We start from the raw sequence: 25,086 nt of genomic DNA on the forward strand, positions 1-25,086 counted from the left end.
GTTGGGACGGAATAAATTTTACCTTGTTCGTCCCAAAATCTGAACTTTATGACATGAAATTGATGAAAATGTAGCTTAAAATGATGAATCTAAGAAGGAAAACTCAACACATTGGCTGCCAGACAATGAGTGGGACAGAAAAAAATTAGAAGCTGTAGACAGCCCTGCGGTCTGCTGCGCATTAATCCTTGCAAAATGATCTACAGTGACTGTAACAGTTAGAGACTCACTACTTATCAGAAGCTTATCCTGTTCTAATAGATTGTTGGGTGTCTTTGATCAAAAGGTCCAAACGAAAATCATAATGCAGTGAAATCTTTATACATTTCTGTTGCTGTTATCGCCACTTTTCAGGCGAGGAAAGGGAGTAAGCTCTCATTCCTTCTTTGCAGGCTCAGGAAAAGATGGATTCATCTAGTATTTGGTAAAGCTTTTGAAGCCGTAGGTATGATAGTTGTTGGGTTGTATGGAGTTTAAAAGAAGGGATGATTTGACTTGCGTTTGAGTGCATTTTTCTTAAGCCAGGTTTTTTTACTTCTTGAAGGATTAATGTCTCAAAGACTCAAGATATAAGTATGTAACAAAGTGCTTCGCACATGCAAAATATGGTAATCATAAATCATTGTAAATTCATTCTTAACTCTCAATGGTAAGTGTAGCGTCGTGCGGCGTAATGGATAGAACATTCGACCTTCAAACAAGGGGACCCGAGTTTGAACCCGGGCTGCCCCCAGACACTCAGGTGTAAATGAGTACCTAGCTCATCTAAGGGTTAGGGACGTCCATCGGATAGGACGTTAAATTGAGGTCCCGTGTTTGGGGAGAACCACACCTCGCACACGTAAAGGAACCCACCACACCTTTTGTAAAAGAGTAGGAGCATGCCCCGGTGTGAGATGGTCCAAAACCTACAGTCCTATGGCCGCACATGGGTTCGCCCTTAGTAATAGCCTCCGGCTAGTTGGGCAACCCTGGCATGTACATGCTGAACCAATAAATAGATAAATGGTAAGTGGCTTTAGTGTCAGTAGTTGGTAGCAGAACACAGTAATTGCCCCATGGGGGTTTCTAAAGCTATAGACTCGAGCCAACCGCCTTCAATGTGGTAACAAAATTATAAAAGGGTGCACAAGAGAATACCAAAAACGAATATGGTACAATCTACAAAATATTCAAAGATGAAAAAAAGATTCTGTCTGTGTATCGTTTTTCGCAACCCTCTTTGAAATGGTGCTCTATGGAGTTCAAATGAATTGCAGCCAGTGTTTATACAAGTTGCAGACCAATGTATCTGATGAAAAGAAGAACACATATATTTAGAGACACTTTTTATATATCATGTATCATAAGCTCTGGACCCCTACTCTTTTCAATAATTGTGTCGTGATCTTTAACATGCTCGAGATGTGGCTGTCACTGGGCCTCCATTTAACATCCTATCTGAGAGACGTTCGTACCTGAAGTTAGGTACTCATTTTCTCCTTAGTGAAGTGAGGAGAGTCATGTTAGGTGCCTTTCCCAAGGGCACAACATCAGTGTCGGAGAATGGAACCTGGGACCTCTTGGTTCTGAGCCAAGCACTCTAACCATTACGCCACACGACGCGACGCAATTTAGACTATTTAGTAAATGTCATAACCTTCATCTCTCGAGCAAGAGACAGCCATCTTGTCGGGATGATATGTGGATAGTGACGGTAATCCAGCAATGTAATTACCAATTCATATTTGGGGGTAAGGCCACACCAATTTGATTTCTTGGTTAACGGATCTTTTTTTAAATTTTAGCACTACATGTAGCACATCATTAAAACGGAAAGCTGGGGTGAAAACTTGCACCTGACCCTGTTCACTCCCTGAAACTGCGTGCACCAAAGTACAGACTTTCCACTGAAATTCTACTTTCATGTTGATTTTTCAATCTAGCATTTTTTCAAAAATTCTATTAACCAAGAAATCAATTGTTGTGGCCTAATCCAGCGATGTAATTACCAATTCATTTATGGGGGTATTAAAGTGAAAATTGAGAGTGATCAATCATATGCGTGCATATGATGACATACTAGGTGTTTAGTGATGCTACGTACCTAAACGTAACATCAGGTACTGGTATAGGTACGGGTACAGAGGATTAGGTTCAGGTCCAGACCTGTACCTGTACCTAAACAATTTTACAAATCAACATCTGTTCTTTTGAACTTCTTCAATAATGACAGAAACATTGATAAGCTGTTTAAAACTTGTCAGCATCTTTGTTCAAAGAATATAACTAGGTTCCTACCACCAAACTCCCTTGGCCTTGCTATCAAAACTCCAGGCCCTCCTGAATGATCTGTCGCATATTAGTAACGCTGTTCCAAGGTGTCACTTTGGTCATGTATGGTGTTGCATGAGGCTATGCGGTCAGGAGATCAGTCACAAAATAAGCATAGACTTGGTGTAGATTTATATCGGTACAGTACCATATGTCCAACGATGTATTGTCTTGCATTACAATGACGACTTGCACAATACAACATGTATGTCCCTTTCCTTGGTGCTGAAGGGTTGGTTATTGTCAGTCAAGATTTCACATAAAGCAACGTGGCTTGATTCCTTTTCTCCAGGATTGATGTCTACTGGTCATTTTATTTCTGGCATTTTGTTTTTGACTTGTAAATGGTAACCACTTGGCATGGCCATTTACAAATAGTGTTTCTTGTTACACAACCACAATTTCTTAGTCGATGGTTCAGTTGCTTTTAACTGCCTTCACCAGGATACAATGTGCTGTTCCACTCCTTGCCACAAGGAGGCATTGCAGTAACTGTAATGCAGTCCCAAACATGACTCAGTCTGTATTCCCCCTCTCGACTTGACAGACAAGGATTGTATGACCCAGATGGACACTTTTATTCAGCATTGGCATTTGTTAGTTCTCTCACTCAGACCTCTGTCAGACCTGAGTCAGGTATACCTAGTGGTTTTCAACAGTGATGAATGCAATACAGGGTGTCATTGCCCTCCCCAAGGGGTCATTGCCCGCCCCAAGGGGTCATTGACCTTCCCAGGGGGTCATTGACCTTCCCAGGGGGTCATTGCCCTGCCTTCTGCACAAGTATACATTATGAAACATAATTGCCTCAATTGTAAGTCAGATGTCAGTTGTAATAAAAAGAAAGTGCAAATCGATATTATATGTCAAAGGAAATAGATCGTTTCCCAGTCGAGATGATAGTGATTGTCCTCTCTCCACAAATGCACGTCGACATGGTACAAAAATCACTGCTTTGCTGTCAAGCATATGTAACAGTTTGATTGATTTTTTTTTCTTAGAATCAATTCACATGCATAGGTCATCCAGCAGGGCCACACCAATTTGATTTCTTGGCTCTTGCATTTGCTGCTTGCATGTAACTATTTTGCCATTGGTCATTGTATTGGAAGTTGAAATGTTTTGCTCAACAGCTATATTGACTTTGCGGCTCCTGTGGCAGCATTTACGTCTATCACAGGATGCCCGTTTATCTTTCTATTTTGCCTGCCCATTCCCTAATTTTCCACCAATAAAAGAACCAAGAAATTGAATGCTGTGGCCTAAGGCCACACCAATTTAATTTCTTGGTTAACAGATTTTTATTTTTATTTTAGCACAAGGACATCATGAAATCAGAAGGCTGGGGTGAAAACTTGCACCTGACCCTGTTTACTCCGTGAAACTGTGTGCACCAAAGTACAAACTTTCCTCTGAGATTCTGTTTACATGTTGATTTTCCAGTCTAGCATTTTTTTTAAATTCCGTTAACCAAGAAATTAAATTGGTGTGGCCTAAATGCTACTTTGTTCCTGAGACGTTCCTGATATTCTTACCAAGTGTCTTCTTCTTTTCATATCAACTCCAACGTGTTGACTGGTCATCTGTCATCAAATGTTGAACTACACAACCATCCAACTCTACCTGTAATGTTGGTGGCCTCCTCCCAATTCTGATTCACAATCCAGGTATGTTAATCTTGTTTTTAGTGTACGAGGGAGCATTTGAGTGTAGATCAAATACTTGTTCAGTTAAACCTTGTCTCAGCAACCACTCTCGACGGGCTGAGCATAAGTGGTTTCTGAGGGAGAGTGGTTGCTCCAGATCCAGACTAGTTGGTTGGCTGAATGATCGGTACAAGTATATGGTAACAGGCTTATGTAAGGACTTGTGATACTAAGTTACAATCACGGAATATAACGTTAGAAAGATAGAGTGACAGGAAAAGGCCATGGCTTAGTCGGACTGGGACTGGTAAAACACCCCTAAGTCTGCTTAAGATTGTTACCCGGCTAGCACCTGGAGATGGCCGCTGCTGGGCTGAGTGCCGCTGTCAACCAATTTTAGGTTGTTGACTGGGGTGTGAACGCCCCGCCCCCTAGGGACCAGAAAAAGGGGTTGCTGGTTGGGTTAAACAGTTTGTCAGCAGAGGGTTCTAACTACATGTATGTAAATTGAATGGGACTAGACATAAGTACTTTTTCGATGTTTCTTGTGATTTGGTCGGGTATTCCAGGTGGTTGCCTGACTTAGGGTTGACTAGATTGAAATGATTTCATTCGGTAAGGAACTCGCAGGCAAACACACCTGAATTACGTCCTTATTACATAGTCTATGCATCACAACCACATAAAACATGATGACTTGCAGTCCACTAATATAGCGATATGATTAATCTAAAACATTACGAAAAAATTGCGCAGTTAAAATCTATACTTTTGCCTTATTATACAGCCGTATTGCACAGTGGAGAAAGGAATTACTGAGCCTCTTACTAGTCTTAGTACAGGCTTTTGGAACACTTATTGCACTGGAGTTTCTGAGTTTTAGTCCCGTGGCTCCTGTCCTCATGGGAGGCACGAAGTTGCATTTGCTAAGTTGTATTTGTTCAATTCAAGAAAACAATCGATTTAACCTTATTTTTTTAAAGATAAGAAGAGATAATATAAAACAAATGCCACCTGACTTGTAAATCAAGTACTGCAATTATGTCAATCTTACGTTATGAAAATGAATGAAAAGGAGTCGATTCATGATTCAGATGTAGAACACTTGTTCTAAGTGTGAGATAAAGCAGAATGGTAGCGGCTGAGCCATGTTCCATGCAACACTTGTGCAGAAACGCCATCTAGTGGATACATGGAGTATTGCAGTTATTTTTGATATGATATGACATGTAACTGAAGGAAACAGAATGGAGACTCAGGCCTCGAAATTAACTTTTTCCCCTACTGTCCCAACATTGTCCCAAAAGTGGATTTCAACTGTCCCGAAAGTGTCCTGAAGTGTCCCAACCAGGGCCAAAGATATGAACTTAGTGTCGGGTCTGCATTCAGTTCCAGAGGTTCATGTTCAGGTTTGGACCTATACTCAAGTCAGGAGAGGGCTCCAGACTAACTTTTAGGCCTAGGAGCACTGTGCTCCTAACTCAAAAAAGTTAGGAGCACCAGCAAAAATCTAGGAGCACCACTACAAAAAGTTGGAAGAACAAGCAAAAGTCTTGGCTATACAGTACCAAGTAATACAGTACTACTATTAATCAATGTTAACAACCGGGAATAAAGTATTTGAATAGATCATAAAAGATAAAAGCCTACATTGATGGTGCAGAACAATTGGCAATTCAATTCATTCAATACATGTACCTTCCTACATACTGATACTAGTACGATGGATTTTTAGAAAAATTCAGCATAGGTTCCCCGGCTGGCCCCTATCCGGGGGCCACGGTGCCTCAAGTTCAACAAGTTGAAAAATACACAATGGTATTTTTTACTTGGAACAAGGCAAGTAATGATTCACATAACCTTGAATGATAAATAAATAGATAACTCTAAAACTTATCTATTGGGTTCATGACCAAAACAAATAAAGTCACATTCCATAATGTGAAACTTCACTGCTGGCATCAAGTTCAACATTTTTACAGGCATTTCTTTTCCTTTTACCCTCACCCTCTGTCTACAAATAATCCAAAATACTTTAATATCGTTAAAATTCTTGCTCAATAGTATCAAAAATGATCTGTTTGTGCCGAACCAGTCAAATATCTTCGGTTCCTTTGAAACGCGCAGTTCAAATTTCGCGCGTCAGGACCGCGCGGCGCAGCCATCCAATGACAGGCCGACCGCATGGAGAAAGCTTTGTGATTCGCCGCTGTGCAGTATAGACAGCAGCAGAATGAACGTAGCAACATAACAACGGGCAGGTAATGAGCTTTGAAATGATACCGGTGACAAAAGGAAAATTTGATATTTTTTAAAAATAAAACTCCGCTTGAATTGATTCATCAATTTTTGATCATAAAAATCATCGCTCGAACAGGTATAAATATGACCACAGGAAACAGGGCTTTTATTCTGCTGCGGTCTATTTTTCATAAACATCATGGCCGCCATTGAAAACAGCGAGCGTCCGGCGAGCGCTCACTTTCATCGACAAAGTTTTGCCGTTTGAAACATTTTACAAATCAAACAAATACACCACAAAGGAGAGAAACTTATACCCTTTATTTCTATGGGTAACTTTGCCACTAGGAACGGATAGTTTTTGTACCGCGGGTGTGGGAACATGATAGAAAATTCACCGACGATATTCGCGGTAGCGTTGGAATACCTAAATATTTTCAGCTTGCCGCTTAGTTCTGCAGGCATTATCCTGGCGCAGGTCTTAATTTTTTATTGTCGCACCGTGCGACCGTGATTTTAAATCTAGTCGCATTCTCAAAAAACTGGTCGCATACATGTTGTATGCGAGTCGCACTCACGAGCGCTGCAGGACCTGAGCCCAAGCCAATCTGTGTTAGAATATTTTTTTTTAGTTATATACAAAATTGTGTATTGTAAAATAGAAAATTGCATAAAATTTGAAAAATATAATACATACAAAGATATATACACTCAGTAGTAAACACAAGTTTCAACAAAGTTAACAACCAGAAATATTGTTAACAACCTGAAATAATGTATTTTAATAGGTTATAAAAGAAAAAGCATAATTCTGCAGAGTTTAAAGACTTCATTGATGCGGTGGCTCTTGGGGAGGTAGAATAAATCCGAAAATGTTTGATTTCTAATCTTGCATGGCAAACCTTAATCAAGTAAATGAGGTGTGGCCATCCCTCTGCTGACCCCCTGTCAGGGGAGCAGACATGTGCCACAACCTAGCTGGGACAGGCTTTCCTTTCACTATGCTGAGTGATAAATGATGATTGATTTTGAGAAGACTAGTACCACACCAAAAACAGTGTGTGGGACCAGTATACAGTTTCACAAGGGAGGAGCACAGTGGCACTCAGGAGCCCTGATTGTCCCAAATATGTCCCGAATTGATTATTGAGTTGTCCCAGGTCAAATTTTGGTGGCCCCGCGGCCAGGACATAGGGACATAGTTAACTTCGAGCCCTGCGGAGATAAATTCATGTTTTTAACACTTGTTATAGGAGTATGAAAAATCAAAATGGGAACAAATGGATTGTGTGTTTGATATAACACTTGAATGTGCAGAAATACCACCTGGCTTTCAAATTGGGTACTGCAATTTATACAGATTGAATGTGCATCTTACGCTACAACTAAATGAAACAGAATCGTATCACGATTTAGGACAGTATAAAAACTTTACAAAGTGTAAGATAGAACAAAAGGTATCACAAACAGATATTTGTGTTTCATGAGAGAGAGAATTTAAATAGTTTATTCAATATTAAAAAAAACTCGCAGCACAGGTGCTGAATTTCGCCTTTTGTACACAATATGTCCTACATATTTCATCAGGACTTTACAAAAGATAAAACATAATGATTACAAATTCAAAATTCTTCATTATCATTCATTATATAACTAGTTGTCAATAGAGTCTAAGATTGCACGAAATAAAAGTCTGTTTAAACAGTTTCAGCTTAACAGCTTTAACTGTTTCATGTCACAAAAATGCCATCTAGTGGATATATGGAGTACTGCAGTTATGTTCAATTTCTGACTTTTGATGTTTGATGGCAGATTGCCAGTGAGTGGATGGACAGGCTGAGATATGGATAGTATATTACGTAGTCATCTTCTTTTGATGTTGTTTGTCCTTTTTTTTGGTAAATCAGTTTATTCATTTATTCATTTGTTCAATATGTACATGCCAGGGTTGCCCAGCTAGCCGGAGGCTATCACTAAGGGCCAACCCATGTGCGGTCATAGGACTGTAGGTTTTGCACCATCTCACACTGGGGCATGCCCCTACTCATTTTCGAAAGCTGTGGTGGGTTCTTTTACGTGCTCAAGGTGTGACTCCAAACACGGGACCTCCATTTATTTATAATCAACGTCCTATCCGAGGGATGTCCCTTACCCTAGATGAGCTACATTGTAGGTGCTCATTCACACCTGAGTGAAGTGAGGAAAGTCGTGTTAAGCGCCATTCCCAAGGGCACAACGTCGTGGTGCATGTCCAGACATGTCTGGGGCAGCCCCAGTTCGAACTCGAGTCCCCTTGTTTGACAGTACAATGTTCTATCCATTACGCCACACGAAGCCACACGATAAATCAGTTCTTCTCTTCTTTTAGCATTTCTTCTAATGGCTTGGCTTCGCTAGCGAAGATTTTCAGGGGTATTTTAGCATTACTTTAGCAATTTCAGGGGGATTTTAGCATTTACATGTACATTAATTATGCCGGGAAAGCAGGATCATTTTGCCATCCAATTTCGACCTCTCCTTCTTGACAACTTCACTGTCATCTACGTGTAATCCATACAAAAACGGTGAAATGTGGGCAGAACTAAAATAACTCTCAGCGTAGTGCATAATCTAACATTGCAATGATGCACTGCACAAAGAAGCTGGGTTAATATGGTGGTGTATGCCATAATGCCTTAAAGTAGACGAAGCTATCAATTATAACCACTCTGACAGGTTATTTGACAGGTCATTACTGTAAGTCATCATCTAAGTGTATAGGAGGGCAGATTGGTGTTAGGTAGTTTTGCTTTGTGAACAGGGCTGGATATTCATTTTTGAAAATAGGTGCACTGATGCACCCAATGAAAGAAATTAGGTGACACTGTAAATATAGAAAGAGTTTTGGATGCACCACATAGAATAAAGTTGAATGTCAGCAAACATGATTACAAAGAACAGCCTCCAGTTTCTATTGGGAATTCCAGATCAATCTGGGCCTGCCTCCCACATTTCAGTAATTATCTTAAACCCAAATGGCTTAATGTCACATCTGGTAGCTATAGGGGAAAATGAAGTTCCCAGAATTCTGGTTCCAGTTCCCAGAATCTGTCTCTGTAACAAATATCGTTATCACCTACTTGTGTCACCTCAGTCTACTATAATCTAATTTGCATTGTTACATCATTGACAATTAAAGAGTTTGACGCCACTTGAATCAACACATCATCCTAGCAGTACCTGTGTGCAAGTCTTCATATGCAACATCTGATACTATGAAAAATAGCAATTTTCAGATGTGTGGCTTATATTTTCAATCATATTATAGCAGGATATGCTATGCTAAAGCAAATGCCTCAACAACTGAACATTAGAACGTCGGAATCATTACTTTGAAGTAAAGAAGAAATAGTTTACTACTATTAGGCCACACCAATTGAATTTCTTGGTTAACGGAATTTTTAGAAAAATGCTAGATTGTAAAATCAACATGAAAACAAAATCTCAGAGGAAAGTTTTTACTTTGGTGCGCGCGCACAGTTTCAGGGAGTGAACAAGGTCAGGTGCAAGTTTTCACCCCAGCCTTCTGTTTTAATGATGTCCTTGTGCTAAAATTTAAAAGAATTTTGTGTGGCCTTATGTTATGGGTAATAAAACCGTTCTTGTGCCAAACATATTGTTTCTTGCCTTTGACCTCACTATGAACGGCCATTAATTTGTTGATGATAATATTGTTTCTTTGGTTTGTTTACTCACACATTACAAGCAGGAATGACCGTGCTATATACTGTATTATGTCATACCTGGGCCTGATACGGGTGTTCTGGACCGTGTGATACACTGTAATATTGAAGCGACAGTATATAAGTACGGCAACTTCAAAATTGCTTTCTGGTCCAATCTGCCTTTCTCTGTAAAAACACCCCTTTTTCAAAATGGCATGTCATAGACTCGACAGCGCTTGAGTGACTTTCTTTGGCAGATCTTCGGAGAAAACCTTTTGCATACACAAACCTGGGCAAGATGCCAGCTACTTTCAAAACCACTTGTTTTCATGAGCTTGGGTGCAAGGCTCCGAATCAGCTGCCGTGTTCACTGTGACATCATGGATAAAATCTATTAAACAGATTAGCTGGGAGCAGGAATCAAGAACTGGAAGTATGATTTGTGATGTTCGATGTTTACTAACATCAGAAGGGTGATATATTTTTTTACATATTATAGTTTTTTTTAAGGGTGATAATTTTTTTGCGTTTCGGCGCATGCGCGCCGGAACGCATTGTCCTGGCTTTTACCTTCAAGCAAGGAAGCAAGGACCAGGGAAGCTTGGTTCAACACTGTGTCGCACACAATAAGACCTTATATGGCAATACGTTCTCAAATCCTTGTATAGCCGTTGCCTTATATGGCAAGAGAGCACGAAAAGGCAGGCACGCTAGATTTGCATGTGACACAGGACGGCGACCGCATGTAACTGCTACAACTGTTCGGAAATATCATTGCATTGTGGTTTCGGACTTTGATATCCTGAAAAATGACCATATTACATCTATTCCACAAGATTGCAGAAGAAAAAAAATGATTTCGTCAAGAAAACGAGCAAAAATCGGCATAAATGATACCATATAGTGAGGTTATAGCATTACGTCCATAGTAAGTAAGTACGTACCGCAGCTTGGCCGATCTGGCAACGCGAAGCACTTCGGACCCAGAAGATCCGGGTTCGTATCCGTGCATGAATTTTTTTTTTCCTTTTTAGATATTGAATATCAAAAATATATATTGATATTATATTAATCTATCAATATCATATTTATGAATATCATTTTTTTCATTAATAAATAAAGAAATATTTTATATTTGTTATTTTTAAATATTCATTTAATATATACAAGGCCTTTGTCTTATGAACAGGACTTCATAGATTCCAAACCCGGCATTCGAATTTTTCTGTTCATTGTAATGGAAAATACCGTGCAGCCGCTCCTATGCGCGGTAAGATGATTCTTGCAAAACACTCGCCACTAAACTTCTATCCCCGATGTAAACAGAGGCTCTTGATGTTGTTTGCAAAACAGCGATTCTTTGTTACAGTAGCAAATGCTCCATTGTTCAGTATCGACTTCATTCAGACAACACGGACGTGGAAAGTGGCGCCCCTCGGCACAAAACTATGGGAATTTTCATGAATTTTAGCAAAATTACCCAGGAAAATAAGGAAGAAATGTTGTAAATGCGGAAACCAGAATAATACGGATGAGGTAGCTGTTGATTTGTTTGACATTTGGTAGTCATTTTAGATAGAACCTTAGCTGTTATGAACTTCTATTTCACTTAATTACCATAGTGCTGATGATTCAATGGTGCTTTTTCAAATTTTATGTTTTATTGCGTGCCATGTACATAATTACATTGATAGCTTTTATAATGAGCCTATTATACATTTTACAAATAAGCACAAGTTGTAGGCCAAGACCAGCTTTTTCAAAAGCACTTAAGTTAAGTGACGTAACTTCAAAATTGCTTTCCCCAATCTGCCTTTCTCTATTAAAACAGTACTCATTTCCCAAAATGACAATTTTTCTTATAGACTGAACAGCCCTTGAGTGACTTCCTCTGGCAGATTTTACTTCAAGTAAAGGGAAAAGACAATTCACACTTATAAACGTAGCCGAAACGCCAGCTTTTTTTAAAAGCTCTTGTTTTAAATTATATTTTCTTTAAGGGTGATATTTTTTTTTATATATTGTATTTTTTTGAAGGGTGATATACAATTGTTAATAAATACAAATACAAATATTTTGCATCAAATTTTGAATAATATTTATTATGGTTGAAACTTGAAAGTAAACTGAGTGTATTTTTGTCATTGTTTATTAGGCACAAGCACTTTTAAATTAACAGTGTCCCCTAATAGCATAAGCTTATCAGTTTAATTTCAAATGATATATAGTGTTGCCTTTTACACAGGGAAGTCATCTGTGTGCATTTTGGGATTTATAAATAATTATGCAGACAGAATACTGTAAGTTCAGTATTTTTGAAGGGACTCAATTTTATGGTAGTTTGTGGAAAGGAGGTTTTCAAGGCAAAACTTGCTGTTTGAAAAATTCTGTAGTGCAGTAAGTTAATATATTACAATTGGAAGGCACATGTGGTGTAACGATTTCTTGTGGAGAAGTTGTTGCACAAATATAAAACCACCATGAACATTCCAATTTTTACAGTACTCCCTTGAGGTTTGGCCAATTATGTACAATTACTATGCCTTTATCTTTTTCCCCTTAAAGTGGGTGAAGCTATTAATTTTGGTCACTTAAGTCATTAGAATCATAGTGCACACTAATCTGATGTAGACGGATTGAATTCTTAATTGCTTCCGTCGCGTCGTGCTGTGTTTAGCTCAGACACCTTGCACTTTGTAGTCATAACACAAATATTTCTTTCAAACGTATTTCAGGACCATGGGGAGCTTCTCTTCATATTCATATTATGAATTATTAATAAGTAAATTGAGCTGTCCAGCAATGAATTGTAAGGTGAGAATCTTGGCAGGATTTCCGATGACCTTTTAAAAGAAGGAAGGACAAAAAAAAATGCGATAGCCCACCTTGCCCACCCCTTTTTAGAATGCCTGAATGGTACGGTCTGTTGAATATGACTTGTGCCTTTCATCAGTTGGCAGGTGCGGGTTTTAAGCACGACATCATCGCATACACAAATTTGTGCACAGTGCCAAGTTTCCCCTCACATCATTTCCTTTGCACGAGCCGCAAATACGATCATAGTCTGCCAGACCGACTTGTGGTTTTGCTTGAATTAGCTCACTGTGAAATATTGAATGCTGAGAGTCTGAGTGGGAGCATTGTGGTGAATTCTTAAGTTAAGAACCGAATTTCAGGATGGATTTCGACGGTCCAGACTTGTACGGTAATTATATTTCTTGCTCTTATTATATATGCTATGATTACAGCTTTGTTAAAGGCTCTGTGGTTTCAATTCATTCAAGAATTGTTCTGAACACTAAATTTAAGACCTCCAGTGTAGCAGGCCAGAATGTACATGTACCCCAGGTCAGAATGTACATGTGGGTGTATTTTGGCCAGGGGGATATTCTGGTCTGTTTACACTCACATCTGTTTGACGAGTTTTGCAGCTGCCTTAAAGTCTAAATCCCAACATTCTTTTAGTATTTTTGTAAACTTGTTTATTACCTTTACCTTAAGAAGGTTATGTTTTCGTCAGCGTTCGTGTGTGTGTCCTTCTATCTGTCAACATGATAAGTCAAGATTGCCTGCATGGATTGTCTTCATACTTGGTATGTAGGTAGATCTCCTTGTGAACTTGAAATGATTAGATTTTGGGTTGCCTAGCGGCTTTTTATGGTAGTGCAGTGCAACTTCTGGGTTTGATATCTTGTGTTCTTGACAATTTGCTATGATTTATAAATTCATTATTTATTAGTGTCAGCTTAGATGTCAGCTCTTGTTTGATATATTACACCATCATGTCATGATTGTATATCTAATTCGTATTTGGTAAAATGATTAATTCTTCTTCCGCGTGATTATGTTGCCGATTTTAGAAAATCTTAAGATCATAGTGTCGTTGATATTTATGGTTGGAATGGTATATCATGTTTCAATTACAAACCTGGATAACATGTAATTGGATACTATGGAGAGAAATTTCATTCTAGAAATAGTTACAATAACGAGCAACATATAAAGACAATTCAAACAACTGGATAAACATCCGTCACTCTTCTTCAGCGTCACTAAAATACAAGCAACTTTTCATAATGGTAGCCAGAAATCGTCATTTTCCCCCTACATATTATGTAATGTGTACTCTGAAATCTAGCTACTACAAGGGCCTTGAATATTGTATATGATTTAATTTATATAAATCTGTTTCCAAAGGAAAGAACTGCGGAATGAGATGTTTTAATTGGACATTTTTCATGCTCTTGTGATCTTGCCTTTTCATAGATATCAATCTCAGGGAACTACTTACTAGTATGTAATAAGTCAGTGGTGCCTATCATGTGTTCTTAGCAATTTCAGAGAAGTCAAAACAACTTAGTGGAAATTCAATAATCAGTGGGAATTCTTGTGTGACAGGTGCCTTCACTCATGCCGAATTCAAAATGGAACAGGAACGGTACATAAACATATAGGATTTGCCCAGAATGTTATTATTAGTTCCAGCACGAATTGTTCGGAAGTCGACAAAATTGCAATGGATTTTGTTGAAATTGATTTCAAGATTGTAATGAAATTGTCAAAATTGCTAAGAACACTTATCAATATTATTAGCAGTGGCAATAAGCAACCCTGTAGATTAGGCCACACCAATTTAATTTCTTGGTTAACGGATTTTTTTTTAAATTTTAGCAAAAGAAAAATCATGAAAACAGAAGGGGCTGGGGTGAAAACTTGCACCTGACCCTGTTCACTCCCTGAAACTGTGTGTACCATTTTTAAGTACAAACTTTCCTCCGAGATTCTGTTTTCATGTTGATTTTGGAATTGAGCATTTTTTCCAAAAATCCATCAACCAAGAAATCAAATTGGTGTGGCCTTACATAATACGGTAAGTGGGTATGAACAAATTCAGTATTCCCATACACAGATTCTGAAGCAGTCACTGTACTGTAGTTTTTATCTAGAGTGCTAAGTGCACGCCATTACAAAGTGGTTCCTTAGGTCTACAAAGATATTTTTGTCTGCTTCACACAACTGGTGCACTGCCTTTAGGCGTAACACATTCAGTTTTTGTACGGTTGAAGAACAAGCTGCATTAGACCGGACTGTAACTGGTTTGAACCACTTGCACCGGGAAGGCCACACCAATTTGATTTCTTGGTTAACAGATTTTTTTAATTTTTAATTTTAGCACAAGGACATCATTAAAACAGAAGGCTGGGGTGAAAACATGCACCTGACCCTGTTCACTCCCTGAAACTGTGTGCACCAAAGTACAAACTTTGCTCTGAGATTCTGTTTTCATGTTGATTTTCCAATCTAGCATTATTTCAAAAATTCCGTTAACCAAGAAATTAGATTGGTGTGGCCTAAGAATTTTTTTAACATGGTCGAGGAGGAAAACATAAAACCGCCAACTTTATGTCCCATCTGAGGCCACATCAATTTAATTTCTTGGTTAACAGAATTTGAAAAAAAATGCTTGATTGGAAAATCAACATGAAAACAGAATCTCCGAAGAAAGTTTTTACTTTGGTGCACACAGTTTCAGGGAGTGAACAGGGTCAGGTGCAAGTTTTCACCCCAGCCCTCTGTTTTAATGATGTCTTCATGCTAAGATTAAAAAAAGGAATCCGTTAACCAAGAAATTAAATTGGTGTGGCCTGAGAGGTACTCATTATTGCCTTATAAGCTAAGTGCATTGCAATGAGATAATCAAAAGGATTTGTTTGCTGTATTCCACAATCATATTTTCTGTTGCAAGTGTTGGATTGATAACCTTCACAAAAGTTTCATGTACATGATAGGAAGTTGACCAAATGCAAAACATCATTTTTTCCAAAACCAACAGGTTTGATAACATAAGAGCTACTCAAAAATAATATAATGATTAATCGGTCATCTTAATTGCAGTCATAACTGTAGCTTGGTTGAATATTCAATCCTATTCTAGCTCCATTTTGTTCCTCTGTTACCTTTCTGCATCAAAACATTTTGTCCATACAATTCCTGCGCTATTTCGGGAATCAAAGACATTTCTCAATCTCAGAAGCAGTGTATTTAATGATAACAGTGATCCAACTTCTGAATGCACTTGAATGTGAAAGCCTCATTGCTTTGCATGCCATTGCAAGGAAAGGAAAAGAAAGGAAAGTGATCTCGAACCATTTTAGCTCAAATGAACTCAATAACAGATGAGCTAATCTTCCACTGGTCGTGACAGGAAGACAGACACTATATACAGTATTTACAGGTTCATTGTACCGGGGAAATTCCCCTAGGTCTTCTCGACAAGCGCAATGAACAGTGGACCATGGCTTAACGTCCCATCCTAAGGACTGCGACCCTTTCCGGTTAGCCACTAATGCATGTCGGGTGAGCGACACAGCCAGGATCTAACCCGAAAAATCGCATATCAGCATGAGAGTACAGTACATCTTCATGCAAATGAAGTGTGGAATGCTACCACACAATCAGCAATAAAGAATAAATGATACATATATTTAAATTGTTTGATATTTTCTACCCAGGAACATTTTCTCAGTAACCCTTTAAGTTGGTAAACATCATCGGAAGGATGATCATTCATGTCAACGTCTTAAATCAACCGAAATGCTGGAGAGGGGGTGCGTACGTTAGGAGGGGTTTTCCCCTGAACGTTTCAACTCACTGAGTCAGGCCCGCAATCGTCCCCAAATCAGGGGTGCTTACGTTAGGAGGGGTGCTTACGTAGATAGGAATTTTATGGTAGTTGATATTTTATGCTAGTGCTGCGCACCGGTTCTGTGTACCGGTACTGTACCGTAAAAATTGATTCCGTATACAGGTCCAAAATATAGGATCATGAAGTACCCGTACTGTACCGATATAAATTTACACCAAGTATGTGCTTATTTTGTGACTGATCTCCTGACCTCATACAACACCAAACGTTACGAAAGTGACACCTTGGAACAGCGTAACTTAAATATGCAACAAATCATCCAGACAGGCCGCAAGTTTTGATAGCAAGGCCTGAAGAGAGTTTGGCGGTAGGAAACCTATTTTATGTTTTTTGAATAAAGATACTGACAAGTTGAAAACTGTTTTAAAATGTTTTTGTCATTGCAGAAGTTCAGAAAAACACATGTTAATTTTTCAAATTGTTCAGGTACAGGTACAACGTACCTGTTTCTAAACTTCTGTACCGGTACCTGTACCTGATGTTACCTTTAGGTACGCAGCACTTATATAATAAGTTTATGCCTGCCAAGTGGAGAGACGTCCCTATAGCTCAACTGACTCAGGTAACTGACCCCGGTTCAATCCTGGGGCTGCACTGTCTTTCGAAAGGGTTACGTAAAATGGGGGTCCTGTGTTTGAGGAGATGCCTCGAGCACGTCAAAGGAGCATTCCACTCTGGAAGTGGGTATTATTTTCTGATAGATTATATTTTTCGGGATTCAAAATGCACCCGACTTTTGGCTAAATTGCCTCAGCTGTGTCTTTCTGACAATCTGTATCTATATACAGTAGCCGGTACAATGTACAACCGCCATTAGGCATAACACACCAGCTTCGCAGGCACGCGGCGTGGCAGCAGCTGGTTATATTACACCGAACGGTCTGTTAGTGTTACACCTAGTCTTTGCATATCTGACTGCAACCGTTCTTTAAAACTACTTAGTGAGGAAGCTCCTACAGTACTTGATGATATAGAGTTCCATTGTACTATAATGGTTCTCGGGAAATACGAATTTTTGAACACATCAATCCTTGGCTGATAACTCTGGTACTTAAAAGCATGACTATTTCTAGTCCTCTTCTGAGCTGGTATTAGATACTTATCAGTTGGTACTTCCACAAGTTTATTAGTCATCTTGTACATCATGCAAAGTCTGGACATTGTCCTCCTGTCCTCAAGATCCTTCTCTAAATCCATGTATCCCCATATGGACCCGCTTCTAATGTACTTTCATGGCCAACTTTAGGTACAATTTCTCGCTAACTGTAGATTCATTATCCCGTCTTAGCTTGACAAATTATCAGTCACACATTTAGAAAGGGCACAAAAACATTTCAAGACTGGCCAATATTGGGAAACAGACAAACGAACGAACAAATGGAATTGGAAGCTCAAACTTTCCTCTGAGATTCTGTTTTCCTGTTGATTTTCCAATCTGGCATTTTTTTTAAATTCCATCAACCAAGAAATTAAAATGGTGTGGCCTTATCTATAAGTACTAGCTATAGCTTGGAGAGATTCTCATTTAAACATCTCTGAAAGAACACAATTTGATGAGATAAGGCCTCGAAGCAAATTTTTCGCTTGAATTCACATCGCAATAATATGTGTGCACATTTTCAACTTTCAACGCTATGTGTTTATGATTGATGATGTCGAGTTCAGTAGCGTGCGTAGTCCAGTGGTTAGCAATCTTGCCTCTGGAACTAGAAGCCCCGGGTTCGATCCTGGCTGTGTCGCTCACCCGACATGCACGCTACCATTAAAGATCGCAGTCCTTAGGACGGGACGTTAAGCCGTGGTCCACTGTTCATTGTGCTTGTCGAAAAGAGCTAGGGGAATTTCCCCGGTACAATGAACCTGTAAATACTGTACATTATTAAGCGTCTGTCTTCTCTCTGTCACGACCAGTGGAAGATTAGCGCATCTGTTCATTGAGTTCATTTGAGCTAAACTGGATCGAGATTCCTTTCCTTTCAGCAGGCTAAGAAGAGACTTTGAGGGCAGGAGCAGGCTTGGAGGTACTGAGTCACCAGGTAGAAAAAAAAAGGGAAAGGAAAGTGATCTTGAACCAGTTTAGCTCAAATGGACTCAATGAACAAATGAGCTTATCTCAGTCCACTGGTCATGACACTGAGAAGACAGACTCTATGTACAGTATTTACAGGTTCAATGTACCGGGGAAATTCCCCTAGCTCTTTTCGACAAGCACTACGGCTTAACGTCCCGTCCTAAGGACTGCGACCCTTCCCGGTAGCGTGCATGTCGGGTGAGCGACACAGCCGGGATCGAACCCGGGGCTTCTAGTTCCAGAGGCAAGATCGCTAACCACTGGACTATGCATGCTACCAAAGATTTGTCAAATTGCAGGTCAAATATAAAGTCCAGTTTTGTACTTGTACCACCAGTGTAGGTACATTTTTAGGTACTGTAGAGTGAGAGTCTTAGCTTTTTTTTGCGGGGACTCAATTTCGCAGTAGAAGGGGAGAGGAGTGTATGGCGGTGTCGGAATTTTACACTCAAAACAACTCTGAACTACAGATAAAAGTAATACATTGGTAATGCATATACATTGTATTTATGGTGTAGTATTTCATGGTGAGGAGGTCACTGCATAAAGAACGAAAATAAAATGACTCCTTGCATTTCAAGACTCACTCTCAGTAATCATTGAACTTGCAAGGTGTCAGATTGATCGTGGAGATGTATATCTTAAAGGTTATTCAATGAGTGATAATACAAATGAGTTGAAACGAGCCCCATGGGAAAAGTCTGTCCTAAATAATATATGTTAACTGAGTAGTCGTAGATGTTTTTGCCCTTTCGGTGTGACATATTTTCAACTAATTGACCTTGGTACAGGTTCAGAAAATGTCAACATTTCTAATGATTAAAAAGAATTATTTCAAGGAGTTAAAAGATTGATTAACAAGAGCGAAATTGTGTAATAGAAATAGGGAAATATACAAAAAGGGGGCTTCCTCACGAAAGATTCTTTAACAGATGGCATACACCGTTTAACCGCCCCCCCCCCCACTAAGTTGGCACATGGTGTGTATGTCCTCCCCTGAGGGTTGTAAACAACATGTATGTCATGTGTATTACCTCACCAAGCGTGACGCTGACATGCAATGGTGTACATGTGCAAATTCTATACTCTCCAAGCAGAGGAGGGGTTCCGGCAGGTTTTTGACATGTTTTTAGCCGTTTTTGTTGGGCTATTCGTTTTGGCATTTTTTTTTATAGCTATACACAAAAAAATGGCCAAATAGAAAGCCTGACAAAAACGGAACCCCTCCTCTGCTTGGAGAGTTTGGGTTGGCTATACAAAAAAAATGACAAAGTAGAAAGCCCGCCAAAAACGCCTAAAAACGCGTCAAAAACCTGCCGGAACCCCTCCTCTGCTTGGAGAGTGTGGGTTGGCTATACAAAAAAAAAAAGTAGAAAGCCCGCCAAAAACGCCCAAAAACATGTCAAAAACCTGCCGGAACCCCTCCTCTGCTTGGAGAGTGTGGGTTGGCTATACAAAAAAAAAAAAAAAAGTAGAAAGCCCGCCAAAAACGCCTATAAACACGTCAAAAACCTGCCGGAACCCCTCCTCTGCTTGGAGAGTACAAATTCTAGGCCTGGGAAGATAAATGTTAGTGTTTTCGATTAGGCCACACAAATTTGATTTCTAATCGTTGACAGAATTTTTTTCTAAATGCTAGATTTGAATATCAACATGTAAACAGAATCTCAGAGGAAAGTTTGTACTTTGGTGCAGACAGTTTCGGGGAGTGAACGTGGTCAGGTGCAAGTTTTCACGCCAGCTTTCTGTTTTAACGATGTCCTTGTGCTAGAATTATTTCTTAAAAATCTGTTTACCAAGAAATTAAATTGGTGTGGCCTATTAGTACACATGTAGATTAGATGCTGTGCTCAGTGATGCATTAGTAGCCAAGTAGAGACTAGTAGAGTATGGCTGAGTGTCAAGAGGGACCTCTAGCAGGTCAAGTCGGTATGGCAGGCTCTATTTTTATCTTAAATCCCAACTGCAGGCCCCAAACAATAATAGATTCCTACCCCTGCGGAACCTCAGAGTCTTCTGTGCATTATGCACGCTGGTAAGTGCGTCAGTCTGTAATACTGAATGAATTAATGAACTTTATTGCTCAACAATCGTACATGGTACAGTGTATGGCATTAAATCAACAATACTATAAGATAAGGTTAATCTATCCTACAATTCTAAGTACAAAATATTATCGAAACCAGTATATTGGTTACAATATAGTCATGTATGGGTAATTCTGTCTCGCTTTTGGAATGATTTATGGAGGAATTGACCTATGTAGATGGATATAGGAGTCGGACATGACAACGGTACAAAGAAAATATCGCTCTGTGTACCTGACTCCTGAGATAGGGTGAATATTGTCTAAGTAGTAATATTCTGTAACAGCGCATCTCTCTCTTTACTATAGATTGGGCAATTCATCACAAAATGAAATTCATCTTCAACACTGAAATGATTCTTTGGATGATGATATATTCTTTTGGCTGCTTTCCGCTCAAATGTTGGATGAAAGGTGTCGAAGATGATTCATACGAATTGACCTACTGTGGCCCAAGTAGCACAAAAATAGAACACATGTCAGCGCAGTGTATTTTGAGTCTCCACCTGTCCTATTTATCGTGAGTGTGTAATGGTCATTTACTGTGACTGGAAGGTCTTGACATAAGCAAGTGTAATGGTTGTCCTAATTTTCATTCCACTAGATTTTTTTTCTGCAAGAAAATAAAGGTATTGCATTATTTTGTAAATGAATTATTTATATTGAAACCTGTGGTATTAGGTTAGTCATGAATAAAAACATGAAGGATCAGTTGATACATGTATATAATTTTTGGTTTTCTTGTGTACTGGTTGCCACAACAATGCTATACATGTAGTTATTCAAACAGATGGTAAGTGAAATTTGACTATAACATCTTAATAAACAAGAAGCTAAAATGTATTTAAACTATAGCTCCATGACAAATTAGCAACATTATTTGTGAATACTGTTAATTCATTCATGTTTGCTGCAAATAAATTCTCTGGCACTGTGACCTTGTAGTTAAGCTTGTTGTTGAAACAATCAACACAATGGATACGTATGTATACATGTACCGTTTGCAAGTTTGATATAATATAATATCATATTAGATAGACGTTGGAAATATTTTGAGATTTACGGTAACTGGTGCCTGCCTGGTATGAGTCAGACTCATCCGATTATGGGGAATGCAAATTAGTCATATTGCGGCTATTATGGTCAGAGGTGAGTTATTTCTAGGTAAGGCCACACCAATTTAATTTCTTGGTTAACATATTTTTTTTCTAAAATGTTTTTTTTTTTAAATAAAAATCCGTTAACCAAGAAATTAAATTGGTGTGGCCTAATGATAAGGATAATTCAGTTAGAATTCTGTTTCCAAATCTCGAGGTACTACAAGCCAGCTGAAAATAAAGAGATCTAGATGACGGATATTCCTATCAATAACAATGTGTATTTGGTATGCCATGCTTGAAATGAAATGACAGATTATTATGAGATTGCCACTCCTAATCAATATGACAAATTCCTGTCACCCCTACTATGTGGACTCTGATAACACCTTATGGACATTATCAGTTCACCTTTTCTCTTAATGACCTCCGAACACACTTATTATCTCTTTTATCTCATGTATATAAAAAAATGTATTTTCATCATAGGACTCAACAATGTTAAACTGGATTGTAGGCTGATTTTTATTGGTTGATTGTAGCATTGTATCTAATCTAGTGTTGTGTAGATTTCCCATTGCTTATGTATCTGTCTGTCCATACATGTCGACTCTCCAATATCAGCTACACTGCCTTGAGAGTCGGTGTAATATACTGTTGCATTTGACAATAAATAAAAATGAATAGATATGATAAATGCATAATAGCGTTGTGTATTATGATATGCAGTCCATATCATTCTAGATCTCCTTTTGAATCGTAAAATTTCTTTACTTTCATTATTTTCAATCTAGTGAATAATTTGACCCCATTAAACCTATTGCCAATCACTTGACGTAAGGGGAATTTGAATTGATTGTGGAATTTTTACTGATAATTATTCAGATTCTCTTTACCGCATTCCACAGTGCTCAGTTCAGTCCCTCTATTGGGACCTGCATGCCTTTTAGGCCACACCAATTTATTTCTTGGTTAACGGAATTTGTAAAAAAATGCTAGATTGGAAAATCAACGTGAAAACAGAATCTCAGAGGAAAGTCTGTACTTTGGGGCACACAGTTTCAGGGAGTGAACACTGGGTCAGGTGCAAGTTTTCACCCCAGCCTTCTGTTCTAATGATGCCCTTGTGCTAAAATTAAAATTAAAAAAATCTGTTAACCAAGAAATTAAATTGGTGTGGCCTTATTGCCTATATTTAGACGTAATCAGAACGGTCTAATTTGGTGTAATTTGTTATCGAACAGCGCTAATTTACCATAGAGCGCAATCTGTGGGCTGCTTAATGCCTTAGGGATGTTTATGAGACTACCGTAGTGTGTAATAAATGTAGGTAATTCTTCGGCATTCCTGATACACTTTAACTCCCCCATACAGAGCCTCATGTACGTCACACTGAACCCCTCTGGCAGTCACCATAGAATGCAGGAATCTTACGCTTTTGTTGCTGTTAAGCCAACCATAAATTCTTGGAAAGACAATATCCCATGTATACAGAGTATTACTGTAGCCTGACCTTTTGAAACAAATGACAAATGTGTTCATTCATTGGCATTTTGTGGAATATTCTCCTTTGTTAAAGTTGAACAGTTTACGACCTAATTTAATTTGTCATCTTCTTCGTCTGCAACCCAGTACTTCCTCAGAATCTTTAATATAAAAGAGATGCTCTGAAAATAATTCTAGTTGTACATGATATTCCTAAAATGTCTATATTAGGCCACACCAATTTAATTTCTTAGTTAACGGATTTTTTTGTTAGCATAAGGACACTGATGATCATTAAAACAGAAGGCTGGGGGGAAAACTTGCACCTGACCCTGAAACTGTGTGCACCAAAGTACAAACTTTCCTCTGAGAATCTGTTTTCATGTTTATTTTCCAATCTAGCATTTTTTTTTAAATTCTGTTAACCAAGAAATTAAATTGGTGTGGCTTGCTTGACCATGCTTTAGACAATGAATCAAAATTCCACCTCAAAAATAAGTCAAACATGTACCAAAAGACATATTATATGATTTATTATATTTATTGCGCGTAATATGATTTATTATAATTTTATCACTATGTTTAATGTATTATTGGCAAATTGCACTTAACAACAGGTCTAAGCTTAAGGTTTCATGCTTTTGACATGATAGACCATAATAGAGTCCAAACCAGTTATTACTGTCATGTTAGATTTAGATTTAGATTAAAGGCTGACCATATTTCTCATTTTATCCTCATCAAGATATTATTCTCTATCTGCATTTTGTTTTAATTTGTATTATCAATGACAATCGTACAAGGACAACTAGTATCATAAATGATGTGACATTCACAGCTGGGATATATTGTCTGAAACCGCCTTGATATTACTTATCAAAGACTGATCTTTTTTTAGTTTTCATGAAACCCCTTTCTTTGATATCATAAAGCATAACAATGGTTGTATTCAATAATATTCAAGGCTGGTGTATTGGTATATAACTGCTGTACTGTTTTCTAGCTCGTATTTCTTGGCATGTAACAAACTACTCATCATATTTGGTACAATGTTTGGAATCACCCCGCTGTCAAGCATGGCCCCCGTACTGCATGTATATAAGCCCATATGGGAGAACGAATAAATTATGATAATACCTTCAAATGAACCAATGGGTGAAGGGGTTAGGAGAATGTAATTTCAGCTAGTGTCCTGGGTATATGTTGCCTTCTGGCGCTCAGAGGATTGTGAGATACCTTCGTAAGGTTTCCTCCAGTGCCAGCTAAGGACATCCATGGGTTTTTTTTCTCGTGTTGTCGTGTAAGTATGACCTCCTTACGATCGTCTCAATATTCTCGCCTCTGCAAACCATGATCATGATGGCTGTAAGATCCCTTGTCGGTGATTTAGACTGGTTTTTAGCACAATTTTGGATCGTCGGTTGTTCATTAGTGTGAATTCTTCCATGTCCCAGCCCCCTTTGGATGTGTAAATGCATGAGGTATATTTTGTACACGGCTACACCGTGGAACAGTGAGCGTCATGCATGGCAGAAATGGCCCCCTTTGAAACATGGCCGTTTGTTATGTTACATCACAAATACAGACATGTATTGCTTGAGTATTTCTTACCCAGGGCATCCGAATTCATACTATTAGGTATTCTACATCCTGCAATTTTGTGTTGCGGTTGTGAGGCACAAAAGGGGATTGTTGGCTTAGGTATCATTTTGGCTTCGAATTTCGATATGATTTTGA

The 25,086-nt window shown here is 38.7% G+C and overlaps 1 protein-coding gene across 6 annotated transcripts in view; it reads left to right on the forward strand.

The window, feature by feature from the left end:
* Positions 1-25,086, forward strand: part of LOC136429791 (Kv channel-interacting protein 4-like) — a 99,533-nt gene that overhangs the window by 49,356 nt on the left and 25,091 nt on the right. The window contains exon 1 of one of the 6 annotated variants that reach the window (XM_066419765.1): positions 12,863-13,109. The exons of 3 other annotated variants lie outside the window; for them this stretch is intronic. In XM_066419765.1, the coding sequence (XP_066275862.1) occupies positions 13,082-13,109 (28 nt within the window). In that variant the 5' untranslated portion in view covers positions 12,863-13,081. Of the gene's footprint in view, positions 1-12,862; positions 13,110-20,597; positions 20,717-24,525; positions 24,650-25,086 lie in introns of those variants that run through there. 2 more of the 6 variants (XM_066419766.1, XM_066419767.1) reach the window with 2 other exon arrangements.

The sequence above is a fragment of the Branchiostoma lanceolatum genome, chromosome 3, assembly GCF_035083965.1.
Source record: "Branchiostoma lanceolatum isolate klBraLanc5 chromosome 3, klBraLanc5.hap2, whole genome shotgun sequence".
Taxonomy (NCBI): Eukaryota; Metazoa; Chordata; class Leptocardii; order Amphioxiformes; family Branchiostomatidae; genus Branchiostoma; species Branchiostoma lanceolatum.